Source organism: Neovison vison, chromosome 1 (genome assembly GCF_020171115.1).
Source record: "Neovison vison isolate M4711 chromosome 1, ASM_NN_V1, whole genome shotgun sequence".
Lineage (NCBI taxonomy): Eukaryota > Metazoa > Chordata > Mammalia > Carnivora > Mustelidae > Neogale > Neogale vison.
The window spans coordinates 212,689,537-212,704,502 of record NC_058091.1 but is presented as its reverse complement, the minus strand read 5'-3'; the positions used below and the strand labels follow the sequence as shown (position 1 = coordinate 212,704,502).

Here is a 14,966-nt window from a genome sequence, read left to right as displayed (position 1 = left end):
AGGTGTCCCTATCTTGCTTGACATTTTTAAAGCCAAACCTTTTTCTAAAATTATCAAACAAGGGGCGCCTGGGTGGCTCAGTGGGTTAAAGCCTCTGTCTTCAGCTCAGATCATGATCTCAGGGTCCTGGGATAGAGCCCCATATCCGGCTCTCTGCTCAGCGGGGAGCCTGCTTCCCTTCTCTCTCTGCCTGCCTCTCTGCCTACTTATGATCTCTGTCTGTCAAATAAATAAAATCTTTAAAAAAAAATAAAATAAAATTATCAAACCATCCTTTGCTAGCATCAGATTCTTCAGCTTTAGATCCTTCACTTTCCTTTTGCTTCAAGTTGTTTTACTTCTTGATCATGTTAGATAGATATGCCTTTATTATAGCATTTCCACACCCACAGAAAAGCTGCTTTGCAGTACGAGATAAAAAGGTATTTAGCAAAAAATGAAAGGTCTTTGCACTTGCTAGTGTAGATGCAGTGATGGCTTCATGAATTTCCTTATGCTTTATTCATTTATCTTGAAATGATGGGTAGCTGCAGACCTTTCAACCTGTAGTACATATCAAGCAATTCAACTTTTCCTTGTCATGACTTTTCTATGTTCTTGGAAGCACTTCCAGCATCACTAGAGTCAGTTTGTATGCATCCTATGGTGTTATTCAAGGTTTACTATATTGTACTACACATAATGAAAAATATGCAAGAATTGTGAGAGATTACTTTTTTCATTTATTTATTTACTTCTTTTCAGCGTAACAGAATTTATTGTTTATGCACCACACCCAGTGCTCCATGCAATATGTGCCCTCCATAATACCCACCACCTGTATCCCCCAACCTCCCACCCCCCACCCCTTCAAAACTCTCAGATTATTTTTCAGAGTCCGTAGTCTCTCATGGTTCACCTCCCCTTCCAATTTCCCTCAACTCCCTTCTCCTCTCCATCTCCCCATGTCCTCCATGTTATTTGTTATGCTCCACAGATAAGTGAAACCATATGATAATTGGCTCTCTCTACTTGACTTACTTCACTCAGCATAATCTCTTCCAATCCTGTCCATGTTGATACAAAAGTTGGGCATTCATCCTTTCTGATGGAGGCATAATACTCCGTAGTGTATACGGACCACATCTTCCTTATCCTTTTGTCCATTGAAGGGCATCTTGGTTTTTTCCACAGTTTGGCAACCATGGCCATTGCTGCTATAAACATTGGGGTAGAGATGGCCCTTCTTTTCACTAATCTGTATCTTTGGGGTAAATACCCAGTAGTGCAATTGCAGGGTCATAGGGAAGATCTATTTTTAATTTCTTAAGGACTCTCCACACTGTTTTCCAAAGTGGCTGCACCAACTTGCATTCCCACCAACAGTGTAAGAGGGTTCCCCTTTCTCAACATCCTCTCCAACACATGTTGTTTCCTGTCTTGTTAATTTTGGCCATTCTAACTGGTGGTACAGAGATCACTTTTTACTGCAGTATGCTGCTTACTAGAGAGATAAACTGCTTACCCAGAGATGCTAATGTCACATGGTATTTTAAGCAGTACTGGCAATACATGAACTCACCACAATAGCAACAGGAGGTGGGTATGAAACTATTGCAGTGGCGCAGTATGTACTACAGTTAATTATATGCAGTTATCACTTAATGCCATATCTTTATGTGTCTCTTGACTATAAATGGTATCGTGTACAATCTAGGTGTTGTATGTATAAGTTGTGATAACTTTTTATAATGGATTTGTCATTTACTACCATAAAAATATGCAAAATAATTTTGCTCCTAAAGCAATGTCTTTGGTATTTACGTTTAGTTGTGTTTGTGACCTTTTCTTCTTTTTTTTGGTATTTCTAGGCTACGTGGTTTGTCTTTGTTTTCAAATTGTTGCAAATCTTCAAAAAAAAATTTCCAATACATTTATTGAAAAAAAAAATCCATGTATAAGTGGGCCTACGCAGGCCAAACCTGTGTTGTTCAAGGGTCAAGTGTACTTTCAAATGTGCCTTTTATAGTCCAGCTGAGATGCAGAAGGTGGTGTTAGCTGTAGAGTTTTAAAATCCCTAGCACTTTATTTAATTCTAGAGATTTTCAGTAAATATGTAAATAATTTAAGGTTGGTAAGACAAATGGTTTTAAAATATCTTTTGGTCAGTTCTAGATTCTTTGTTCTCTTAGCTGATTATTTTGCACACACCTGATAATAAGAGAGAACACAAATAAGGTGAGTAGCATTGTTCCTTAAAAGGCGGTAGGTAACCGGTAGGTAAGACACATTTATATATGGTATAGTTAAGAGTAGTTTAGATATAGAACAGAGCAGAATGATACATATGCATGTATTTATTTATGTATATAAGTAGACATATGTAATGTATCTGTAACATACATAATTTATATTAAAATAGGTAAAACCCCTTTAATAAGAGATTCAAGATGAATTGATATTGGTGATAAGGTTTTTAGTTTATTTTTAATAAAAGAGTTATTTGCTTTGGGTAATATTCTATGAGATATATTATTTTTCTCTATGGCATTTTACTATAAGGAAGAAGCAGTACATACTTATTAACTTGCAATATGAAATTAAGATAATTGATTTAGAATTTAAGTGTATGTGAACATTTAAGGAAGTACTTGAAGGGATAAAAGGATGTTTCGAAGTAAATTAAGTAGTTAGGAAACTTGTAGTGTGGAAATAATAGGACTATAGGCATTAATATTAAGTTGTTTAAATGGTTAACTCCTGGCTGATTTTAGCTGTTTATGCTTTCTAAATTGAATGGCAATTCAGTTGTGAAATTTTAGTTGTTAGAAAAATTTTTGCTTAATCAAGTAAAAGTTTTAGTAAATTTCAATCCTTATTTTCTGATTAGCTACAAAATAGTATTTTGTCAGTCGTAACCCCTCAACTCTTCTTAAAAGGGATTATTCTAAAGAACCTAAATTTTTACAAATGGAAAGAAAATTTATAATCTCCCCTTATATAGAAAACACTACATAGAGGATTTGAAGTTAATTTAGAGAGTGGTATCCTATTGATAGATAATTGGCTTTCTTGTGCAAAATGGAACTGAAATAATAGCCTAGGGATAGATTTATCCCATGGTTAAAAACATTAGCTTCACAGTTACACAGATGAGTCTCAGCATTTCTGTTACCAGCTCTGCATTTGGATCACTTAACCTCTCTAAATCTGTTTATTCGTCAGTAAAATGGAGTCAATATTATTACTTCCTCACAGCGGGTATTGTAAACATTAAATGGATAATGCATGTGTTTGCTATGGTCACTGACACATAATGTTCAATAAATGTTAGCTATTATTACAAAATACATAGTTAAATGTAGAGGATAGAACATTAAGTGTAGAGGATATAGACCTTGAAGCCAGGTCTAGGTTTGAAATTTCATTACATGTGAACCTTTTATTATGCGCCTCTGCTTTTGGCATAGCATAGATGGGAGGAAGACAAAGTCTAGGGGGTCTAGACTTTCATCCCATTTTTATGCTTTTTCATTTAGACTAATCTAGTGAGTGGCTTTTAATGGTTTTTCTGTTACAGACTCCATTATGAATCTAAAATTTTTGAGTTCTCTTTTTTTTTTTTTTTTAAGATTTTATTTATTTATTTGACAGAGAGAGATCACAAGTAGGCAGAGAGGCAGGCAGAGAGAGAGGAGGAAGCAGGCTCCCCGATGCGGGACTCGATCCCAGGACCCTGAGATCATGACCTGAGCTGAAGGCAGCGGCTTAACCCACTGAGCCACCCAGGCTTTTTAAAGAAAAATACACATATGCAAAATTTTATGCACAACTTGGATGGGTTTGTGCTGTTTCCTTTAGCTTATCTGTGTAACACCTGTCCTTGGAGAAAGAATTGATTCCAGCACGAAATTATTAGAAGGAAGATGGGGTTGCATCCCAAAGTAACTAAGACAAGGGAACTGTAATTTTGTAGGTTGCTTTTTATTGCAATGTCTTTACGTTTGTAAGAATTTTACATATTACTTTGTTTTCGTAGTAGTAATGAAGTTACCAGTCATGACCCAGAAATGCCCAGGATCTTGTCAAAGGCCAGATATCACTTGTATGAGAAGAATATTCTGTGAACAAAACCGTTTTAGTGTAGTATTGTACTAATGAAGTAGAGGTACCAACAAGACATTTACTGATTGATTACTTACTGTGTGCCTGTACATTCCCTGCTAAGCCCTTTACATCCATTTCATCCATGTAAAAGTAGATTCCACTGTTAATCCCATTTTGTAAATAGAAAATCTCAGATTTAGGCTTAGATTTTGCTTGAGGTTACACAACTTTTAATGGGAGACTTTTGGATTCAAACCCAAGTCTGTCTATAGAGCTACATGCTCTTACCTCCTATACCAAGTTACCGAACGTAAAATGTTTAGTATTTTAGTTAAGTTGTGCTGTCCTCCCTTATCAGGGGAGCTCCTTTATATGTTTTACAAATGTAAAATTTTTGTTTGCTCTTTTGAAATGATGAAATACCTTTTCTTCTTTGGTTCCCCAAACTGTAGTTGTAGTTAATATCTCTGATACTGATAGGTAATGTGAGATAAACTTTTAAGATCATATAAATCTATTTTCTGAGAATTTATTATGAAAATTTAGGGGAGAATTTTTTTTTGTTTTAAGGTGTTGTAACAGGGCACCTGGGTGGCTCAGTTGGCTAAGTATCTGACTCCTGATTTTGGCTCAGGTCATGATCCCTAGGTTGGGATTGCAGGGTTTGAAACTGAGTCTTGTGTGGCGCTCTGCACTGGGTGTGGAGCCTGCTTAAGATTCTCACTCTCTGGGGACCGTGGGTGGCTCGTTGGTTGAGCATCTGGCTCTTGATTTCGGTTCAGGCTGTGATCTCATGGGTTGTGGGATTGAGCCTTATGGTTGGGCTGTACACTCGGGGGAAATCTGCTTGGGATTCTCTTCTGTCCCTCTGCCCCTCCTCTGCTTGTGTGCTTGCTCACTCTCTTTTTCTCTCTCAAATAAATACTTCTTAAAAAAAAAAAAAGGTATGTTGTAACTTGGCAGTGTATTATTTCAAGACATTAAGCCAAAACCAACTGGCTTATTTGAGATTCAGTTTTCTAGTAGACTTTGATCTGGAAGAGCTAGGATGGCAAGTAGTAGAAAGCTTTTATTATTTGATTCTGATGAGGAAATAGATTCTGTAGGTGAGTTCAGTTATAAAACATATTCACAATACCATAAATAGTTTATTGTAAACTGAATTGGATTATAATTTAAAAGTGCTTAGCTTAAATCAGTTGATAGCAGTTTTTTCAAGTGTATTTGTACTTTTTCTTCTTTGGCTTAAAATAGCTATATACAAGCTGGGTTATTTGAACAGTTTATTTCCTAATCTTTCGTATTATATAAGACCTACTGCTTTTGGTTCTGGGTGCCAATTGAAGTCCTTCTACACCCCTGATGATGTTTTTTTCTCCTGGACTTCTCATTTTGGCTCTGTCCCTTTACAGCCCTCCACCTGGGTGTCTTCTGGCAGCCTTATCTGACTTTTCCCTCAGTCATCTCAAAAGAACTTGGTATTCATCTGATAATTATATTGGTCAAATTTGTTAATTTACACTTTATAGAGTTTTCCTTTCTTCTGTGTATGGGAAGTTATTTATACTTAATATTGACTTTAAAACTGTGATTAGCTCAATTTTTTGAATATGAATTTTTAATAATTTTTAGGTTTTTGGCTGGGAATGTAACCCTGTATTGGAAAATTATTTTCACAGGATAGACTCACATGTTTAAATGTCACTTTGATATAAAGAGTTATATTTTCAGTGACTGCTTGTTTAGTTAAAAATGAGGCAACCTGGGGCACCTGGGTGGCTCAGTGGGTTGACCTTTTGATTTCAGCTCAGATTGTGGTATCAGGGTTGTGGGATTGAGACCCATATTGCATCAGGCTCTCTGCTCAGTGGGGAGTCTACTTGGGATTCTTTCTCTCTCTTTCCCTCACTCCCCCCTCTTCCCCTCCCCCTATTCTCACTTTCTCTTACTTTCCCTTTCTTTCTCTTAAATAAATCTTTTTTAAAAATGAGGCAATTTTTTAAAAATTGAGTTTGACTAATATTGCATTTGTAATAATTTGGATAGGTTATATAGAAGATTTGTGTATTCTTGGAGGTAAGAGTTTAGGTAGTTAACTAATTGCTGGTGTATGGAGTTTATATCTCAGGGAAATATGCAGTGTCTTAAAATAATCATATTTATTTGGTAGGTGTACAATGACATGAATTTTACTGTCTCCTTGTCCACAAACAGAAGAATTGGTTAATCACATAAAAGAAACAAGATATATTGAGAAAGGTATCTAGTCTGTTCGAAAAGTAGAAGTAGACTAAATGGGTTTCAAAGACTTTGGGGTTTTATTTGATCAATTTAGAATGCTAACTTTACTTTTATATGTGCTAACTGTATGTATAAAAGAGAAAGGTGAACCAGTTTTAACATTCTTCAGTTTGTATCTAAAAGCAGTATTTTAGAAATACTTGCTTTTTAGTAGGACTTTTTTCATTGGACTTGAAAACATTCTGTATTTTCTAATAGATTTCTTAACCAGAGGTGGTTATTAGGCAGTTGTAGTTTCTAGAATTTATCTGTGAGTTTGGAACCAAGAAAGAGCCTTCTTAGGGAACTGAAATCACTGTTGTGAAGCCTTTAGACATTATGTAGGAAGCTTTTATTTCAGAGTATATATTCCATATATAATTTTAACCATTTGATAATATGGTTTCTTGGTACACAGGTAATGATGTAAAAACTTAAGAACAAGAAAATTGTAAGTTAGAACCTTTTTCTACTAAAGGGATAGGGAAATATATTTCAGGAGTACCTATTTAAAAAGAGTAAAGAAATTGATTTATTAAAAATAGTATTTGTTTACCATGTATTAGCCTGGAGAAATGAAGCATACATGGGATTTCTATTTGGTATTAATAAAAATAGAATTTTATATTGTGAACTTTTTGTTGCTTGTTTGTATTTTGTTGGTGAAGTTTTCTAAGTTTTATGGTCAGTAAGTAATACCAACTTTGGTGTAATTAATATATTACTGATAAATTACTGTGAAAGGTGGAACCATTTGATTTAAATCTAGTATAGAAAACATTATTCATGAACTATTAAAGTCTGCCTTCTTGCACTTGGGAGAAATGGGTGATTCTAAAGGAAGGAGAATACAAAATGAGCAGAGATCAAATGCTTAAGCAAATAGATTCTAAAAGGCTAAAACTGAAATAATGGTAGTATTTAATTTTAACCTAAAGAATAAAATAAATATCCACGAGTCCATACTGATAGAAACAAATGATGAATAAACAGATGGAGCTGAAAGGACAAATCTTAACACAGAATTCCAAATAATAATTGTGGATTCTACTCTTGAGGGGTAGAGCTTAATTGTCCTCTATTTTAGTGTGGGGTAGACTTAGCAACTCATCTTGAAAGCTGAGTACATGTTTTCCAGGCAGAAAAGAGGACTGTACTGGGCATTTTAGACATAGTGTAAATAAAAGCATTGGAATAGCAAAGCATGTTCTTCCAGTTTCTGTTACGAAGATATACGTATGCTGGGTTACATTATTTGGATTTCATCCTGTTTTGGTGGGTCAGACATTAGAGGATACAAGACTTCCTGACAGACTGAGAAGTAATATAGATTAGAGAAGAAACAGAAATAGAAGTGAATAATATTATAGAAGCCAAGGTCAAAGAGTGTTTAAGGAAGATCTTTAGTGTGAGATTCCTTTAAAAAAAAAATACCCACATACACACACACACAATAAAGACAGACTTGAGAAATTTGGTTTGGAAATTCATAGACTGCCTGTGACTTTGAAGTACCTCTGGAGGAATAGGTGAGGAAAGGCTAAGTTAAAGTGGGTTGAGAAGTGAATAAGAAGAGGGAAGTAGAGGAAATCAAGACTTCTTATTGAAGTAGGCGGAAGTCTAGCATGGGAGATACGGTTAAAGGAGGGCTAGTTGAAGATGAGAACTGTGTTTATACACTGAGAAGATCTTAGTGGGAGAAGTTAAGTAACTACTTAAGGAGAGTGTTCCAGAGGAACTAGAAATGATGGACTGAAGATTTTTATGCAAGTGTTAATTTTGAAATGAGTGATACTGCCTCCTCACAGATAAACAATAAGGAAGGTTGGCGGTATATATAAATTTGGAAAGTCATTATATGGAGAAGAAAGTTGAGGTTTCTTTCTATGGCTTCTGTTTTTATCTCTGGGGAAGAAAACCGTTTTGAGTCTGAGAAAGTTGAAATGTTAAAGGACCTTGAAAAATGTGTTTTGGGGTTGGAATGGTCACTGCAATGAAAAGAAAAGGGAATAAATTTGGAGTGGTTGAAAATCTTGCCAAACAAATCAAAATGCAATAGTTTGTTAAAAGGATACCATGTTATAATCAAGTGGGTAGAGCTTTTCCAGGAATTCAATTTTTAACATCTAAAAATTAATTAGCATAATTCACCATATTATAAATTAAAAGAGAAAAACAGTATGATTATCTTAATGTAGAAGAAACATTTAACAAAATACAATACTCAATCACTCATAATGAAAATACTCAGTAAATTTAGAAAAAAGAGAACTTTAGCAGCACCTGGGTGGCACAGTTGGTTAAGTGTCCAACTCTTGGTTTTGGCTGAGGTCCTGATCTCACATTGTGGGATCAAGCCCCATGTGGGCTCTGCCCTCAGCATGCAGTCTGCTTGATACTCTTTCTCCCTCTCCTTCTGTCCTTCTGCCCCTCCCCCCGTGTGTGGTCTTTCTCCCTTTCTCTAAAATAAATAAATACATCTTTAAAAAAGGAGAGCACTTTCTAAACTTGATAAAGAGCATCTATGAAAAACTGTAACAGCTAACACAATACTGAATAGTGAAGACTGAGTCTTTCTACCTAAGATCAAGAGCAAGATAAGGATGTTCATTCTCAACACTTCCATTGTAATGGACGTTCTCTCCAATAATAAAGAGGCAAGAAAAAAAAAAAAAAGAAAAGGCACCTAGCCTAAAAAGGAAAAAGTAACACTGTTTTTATTTGCAGGTCATTTGGCCATTAGTGTAGAAAATATAAATGGAGAAATATACCTTGTTAATAGTTGGGAAGACTTGATGTTACTGTGATATGAATTCTCTCAAAATGGATCTGTAAATGCAATGCATTTCCAATAAAAATCCCAGCAGGTTGTTTTTATAGAATCAAATAAGATGATTCTAAAAGGCATATAGAAATGTAAAAGCCTAGAATAACCAAAACAACTTTGAAAAAGGGCAAAAAATTTGGAGAGCTAACATTACTTAATTTGAAGACTTAATAGAAAACCCCAGTAATTATAATAGTGTGATACTGACATATAGGTAGACAGGTAGAACAATGGGACGGAAGAGAGTATCCAGAAATAAATCCACCCATATACAGATTACTGATTTTTTAAAAAGATGCAGTGGTAATGTTGTGCAGAATGGACAGTCTTTTAAAGAAATGATGCTGTATAAATGAGAAACTTTAATCCATACCTCATACTATATTTTAAAGAATTAACTCAGAAAGGAACATTGATTTAAATGCAAAGCTGAAAGTATAAAACTATTAAAAAACATGAAAAAGAATCTTTGTGTTCTCTGCTTTGTCAAAGATTTCTCAGATAAATCAAGAACCATAAAAGAACAAATTCACAAATCGGAGTTCATAAAAAGGCAAAACTTTTGCTATTTAAAAGACATTCTGCAAAGAATGAAAGGATAAGCTGGAGACTGGGAGAAAAATCCTGCCAAACATATATCTGATAAAGGACTGATACATGCAAGCGCACAAAACCTAACAATAAGAGAAAAAAACAGTTAAAACATTGGGAAAATATTTTAAAAAATTTTTAACAGTTCACCACAGATGATGGATGGCAAAAGGCAATGAAAAAGTGCTCAACATTAGCTATTAAGATAATGTAAATTCAAATAAAACGAGATAGTAGTATATACCTGCTAGAATGGCTACAATTTAAAGGACTGACCATACCAAGTGTTGGTGAGATGTGGAGGAACTGGCATACTCCTACAGTGCCACTGGGACTATAAAATAGAATAACTCCATTGGAAAAGTATGGCAGTTTCTTAAAAAGTTAAACGTATACCTATCATGTGATGTAGCCATTCTACTTTTAGTTACCCAAGAGAAAAGGAAATTTATGTTCATGGGAAGACTTATACGTGAATATTAATAGCACCTTTATTTGTAATAGTAAAAAAAACTAGGGGTGCCTGGGTGGCTTAGTGGGTTAAAGCCTCTGCCTTCGGCTCAGGTCATGATCTCAGGGTCCTGGGATTGAGTCCTGCATAAGGCTCTCTGCTCAGCAGGGAGCCTGCTTCCTCATTTCTCTGCCTGCCTCTCTGCCTACTTGTGATCTCTGTCTGTCAAATAAATAAATAAAATCTTTAAAAAAAATAGTAAAAAAACTACAAATGACCTAACAGTCTATCTATAGGTGAATGAATTGACAGGCTGTGGTTTATCTGTACAGTAGATTACTACTCAGTGAAAAGGAATGAAACTCTTGATATGTTGCAAGAAAATGAGCAAATCTCAAAATAATTGTGCTGAGTGAAAGAAGGCAGACAGGAAAGTATATACTGTATGATCTCATTTATTTAGAATTCTAAACTATGAAAACTATAGTGACAGAAAGCAGCGGGTGGGATAAAAAGGGAGGGATTATCAAGGTGGACAAGGAGACTTAATATTTTGATTGAAATAGATGCATGAGTATATATATATATATATGTCAAACCTTATCAAATTGTGTATTTAAATAGTTGCAGTTTATTGTATGTTAATTAAACTCAACGAAATTGTTTAATAATTTAGAAGAAAACAAAAACTTTTTTGCCAAGGTATTTGTGATATAGTTGTAATGTGAAAGGACAAAAAAATGAGTTAAAATATTATTGAGTATTTGGAAAAAGGGATCACATACATTATCTTGATAGCCTTAAATAGTTGCCAGTGGTATTTTTAAAAATACTGTTATTTCTCAGTCTTTGAATGTCTTTCTTCATGTAATATAAAGTTACTGAGAAAAATGACACTACTCTTCTCTTTTCCCCCTCCTTTTTTTTTTTTTAAGGAGTGACAGTTCATTCAGATTCTTTGTATTCTTCTTCGTCTATATTTGTCAGTTTGCTGTTCATGTACTCCAAGCTGCAGGATTTCACAATTGGGGCAACTGGTAAGTCATTTACTTTAATTACTTTAGTTTTAATCTGTTTCTCTAGTATCTCTACGTAATTTTGGCTTCCTAAAAATAGTTGACATAGAAAAGCCAGATCAGCAAAAGTAAACAAATGTGAAAATGGTAAAAAATGCAATTTAAAAAATGTCAAAGGCATAACCTTTGGGCAAACCATTCTGAAAATTATGTTGTTGTTTTTAAAAATAGCATATTGTTGGGGCATCTGGGTGGCTCAGTGGGTTAGGCCACTGCCTTCGGCTCAGGTCATGATCTCAGGGTCCTGGGATTGAGCCCCGCATCGGGCTCTCTGCTCAGCGGTGAGCCTGCTTCCTCCTCTCTCTCTCTGCCTGACTTTCTGCCTACTTGTGATCTCTCTCTGTCAAATAAATAAATAAAATCTTAAAAAAAAATCTGTAAATATTAAAAAAAAATAGCATATTGTATCTAGTTTAAATGAAATGTGTATGTAACGGGCACTAAGAGGAAAAGTAAAAAGAATACTGAGGAACTGTCAAATAGCTGGGCCAAGGATTGTGAAAGGGAGAGAAAAGAACTTCTAGGACTTAAGGAAAAAGGTATCTATTATGTGTAAAGCACTATTTAGGTATTGTGACATTTATTTCCATACACACACAAATAACACACATATGCACATGGACACTTATCTTTGGAAAATGGGATCAGTGCAATGTTCACTCTGTGGGAGACACTCAGAAACTGAAACTAAATTATTTAGACTCAGGTTAGGAGATAATGGCAGATTGGTATCTCTCTTCATACACTTTGGAGCAAACATTCCTTGAATGAAATGGTGGGTAAAGAATACACATCTCTGAAATTAACCCTCCTCTTTTCGATTTTAATTGAGTTGCATACAGTTGAATTTTTATAAGCAAAAGCATGTACGAGGCAACTTTGCTGCAGTGTTTACAAAAATTTAAGGATGTAACTAGAGTAGAGAGGACTTAAATTTTGTGTGCTAGTTCTGAATCAGAGTGGAGAATGGCAGTCAGACTATAGGTAGCTTTGTGGATCCTCTAATGGTCATGCGTACATGCAGAGAATTTATATGGATACTTTAAATTAGTTCTAAAAAAAATACATTCTCATTTCAAATAGTGTATTTAGTCTTTGGCATATGAGGGAAAGGAAATGTTTTAAATGTTTAATTAAAAAATATACTGCCTATGTTAACAGAAACAGTTTTTTTATTTTTATGAAATTGAAGTAATTTCTTTTGCTTTTTAGCTCAAATTTAGAAAAATGTGTTAAAATTGAGCATAACATTGTGTAGTGGCTTCAAAGCAAAGGAGACTGCTAGTGAGAGGGCATTTAGGATGACCTGTTTTAAGATACCTAGACCACATAGGATTCAGCAGATTTTTAAAAAAATTTTAAAAATTTTGTTTATTTTGGGATAATTGCAGGTTCACATAGTTACAAGAAATAATACTGTTTACCCAGTTTTTCCTGTTGGTAACACCTTGCAAAACCGTGGTGTAATGTCAAAACCAGGATCTTGACATTCGTAGAGCAAAGATAAAGAACCTTTGCATCACCAGAGAATCTCCCATGTTGCCCTTTTATAGCACATTCACTTCCTCCTGTCCTCATTTACTTCTTAACCCAGCAGTCACTTAATCTGTTCATCATTTCTATTATTTTGTCATTTCAAGAGTGTTATAGAAATGGAATCATAGGGTATGTAATTTTTGTCTTTTTTTGCTTGGTGTAGTTCTCCAGAGATTCATCTCGGTTGTGTGTGTATCAATAGTTTGTTCATTTTTATTCCTGAGTAAAACTGTAGATGTACCACAGTTTGTTTAATCATTTACCATTTGAAGGACTCTGGACTGTTTCTAATTTTAGGCTATTATAAATAAAGCCTCTGTAAACATTTGTGAACAAATTTTGTGTGAACATCCATTTTCACTTCTCTGTGATGAATACCCAAGAGTAGAATTGTTGGTTCATATGGAAGTTGCACATGTAATCCTTTTTAAGAAACTAACAAACTGTTTTTCAGAATGACCCTGCCAGGTTATATCCGCACCAACAATTTATGAGTGACTCCGTCTCCACATCCTGACCAGGATTGGTGTTACCATTTTTAAAAATTTAGCCATTCTGATAGATGTGTAGTGATAGCTCACTGAAGTTTTTAAGTTGTATTTCTCCAATGACTCATAATGTTGAACTTCTTTTCTTGTGATTATTTGCCTCTTTATATCCCCTTGATGAAACATATATTCATGTCTTTTGCCCATTTTCTAATGGAATTTTTATTTTCCTAACCGTTGAGCTTTGTAAGTTCTTTATATATTCTGGATGCTAATTGTTGGTTGGGTATACAGTTCGCAAATATTTTCTTTCGTAATTAAACAGAATTTAAAAAGAACTGAAAGTAATAGTGAGCACATTTGCTTAAAAAAAAACTAAAATCTGGCGGTACACACTTAAGGCTCTGGTACTTAGTGTTGGATTTGAATTCAGACTATGCCATTTATTAGCTGTGTGACTTTGAGCAAGTTATGAGTATCTCTGACTTAGGTGCTCATCTGCAAAATAAGGATTGAAAACAGCATCTATCTTATGGAGTTGTAAAAATTAAGTGAGTAAATATAAATATGAATAACTTGAAAATTGCTGGCTTATAAGTGCTGAAAATGTATTGGTTACTATTTTTTTTTTTTTTAAAGCAGTCATTCACTTACTTGTCTAATCACACTTTTTTTTTTTTGTAATTACTTCTTAGTGGTTGGATTTCATCCCTTACTGGTCTCAACCAAAGTATTCCTGTTGGAATTATGATGATAATCATAGCAGCACTTTTCACAGCATCAGCGGTCATCTCACTAGTTATGTTTAAAAAGGTAAGTGAATTTTACATCTATAAATCTTTATACTTAATCACATTCAGTTCCCATCTTCCCATTTTGCTCTTAATTCAGTGTAACCTTAAGCTGTTCTGTTGTTGTTCTTGAGCAACTGTGCTCTCTGAGGATTGCCTTTTACAATTGTAAGTTAAGCATAAAGAAAACTTTATCACATTTTTAACTTCCTGTGAAAAGGAAATATTTATAAATCCTATTAGCTCAAGGTTTTTTTTGATAGTCAACCTCACTTAAAATTTTTCTAATTTCTTTTTTTGAATATAAAGCATATTAGCCTGATTAATACATAGAAGTAAATTTGTGTGGAATGTGTGTTTTGTTTGTATTTAAAATTGAAAGACATGAAATTATGACTATAAGCTGATGACAGGGGGCACCTGGGTGGCTCAGTGGGTTAAGCTGCTGCCTTCGGCTCAGATCGAGTCCCGCATCGGGCTCTCTGCTCAGCAGGGAGCCTGCTTCCTCCTCTCTCTCTCTGCCTGCCTCTCTGCCTACTTGTGATCTCTCTCTGTCAAATAAATAAATAAAATCTTTAAAAAACAAAAACAAAAAAAAAATTTTAAGCTGATGACAGATTTGGGCGGAATTATAACATGAATTTGTTTTTAGTGACTGCCCAGTTATCTTAGCTGTATTTCTCTGTATAAGATTTCCATGGCTGTTTTCATAGCCTTAAAAAAATAAATACATAGGGTGAGAGAGAAATCAATGGTTTCATTTGTTTATATGAAGTTTTTAAAAAAATATTTTATTTATTTATTTGACAGAGATCACAAGTAGGCAGAGAGGCAGGCAGA

The 14,966-nt window shown here is 34.6% G+C and overlaps 1 protein-coding gene across 1 annotated transcript in view; it reads left to right on the top strand.

The window, feature by feature from the left end:
- Window positions 1-14,966, top strand: part of SCAMP1 (secretory carrier membrane protein 1) — a 124,016-nt gene that overhangs the window by 88,452 nt on the left and 20,598 nt on the right. Inside the window, exons 7-8 of the mRNA XM_044266615.1 lie at window positions 11,171-11,272; window positions 14,031-14,148. Of these exons, the coding sequence (XP_044122550.1) occupies window positions 11,171-11,272; window positions 14,031-14,148 (220 nt within the window). The remainder of the gene's footprint in view (window positions 1-11,170; window positions 11,273-14,030; window positions 14,149-14,966) is intronic.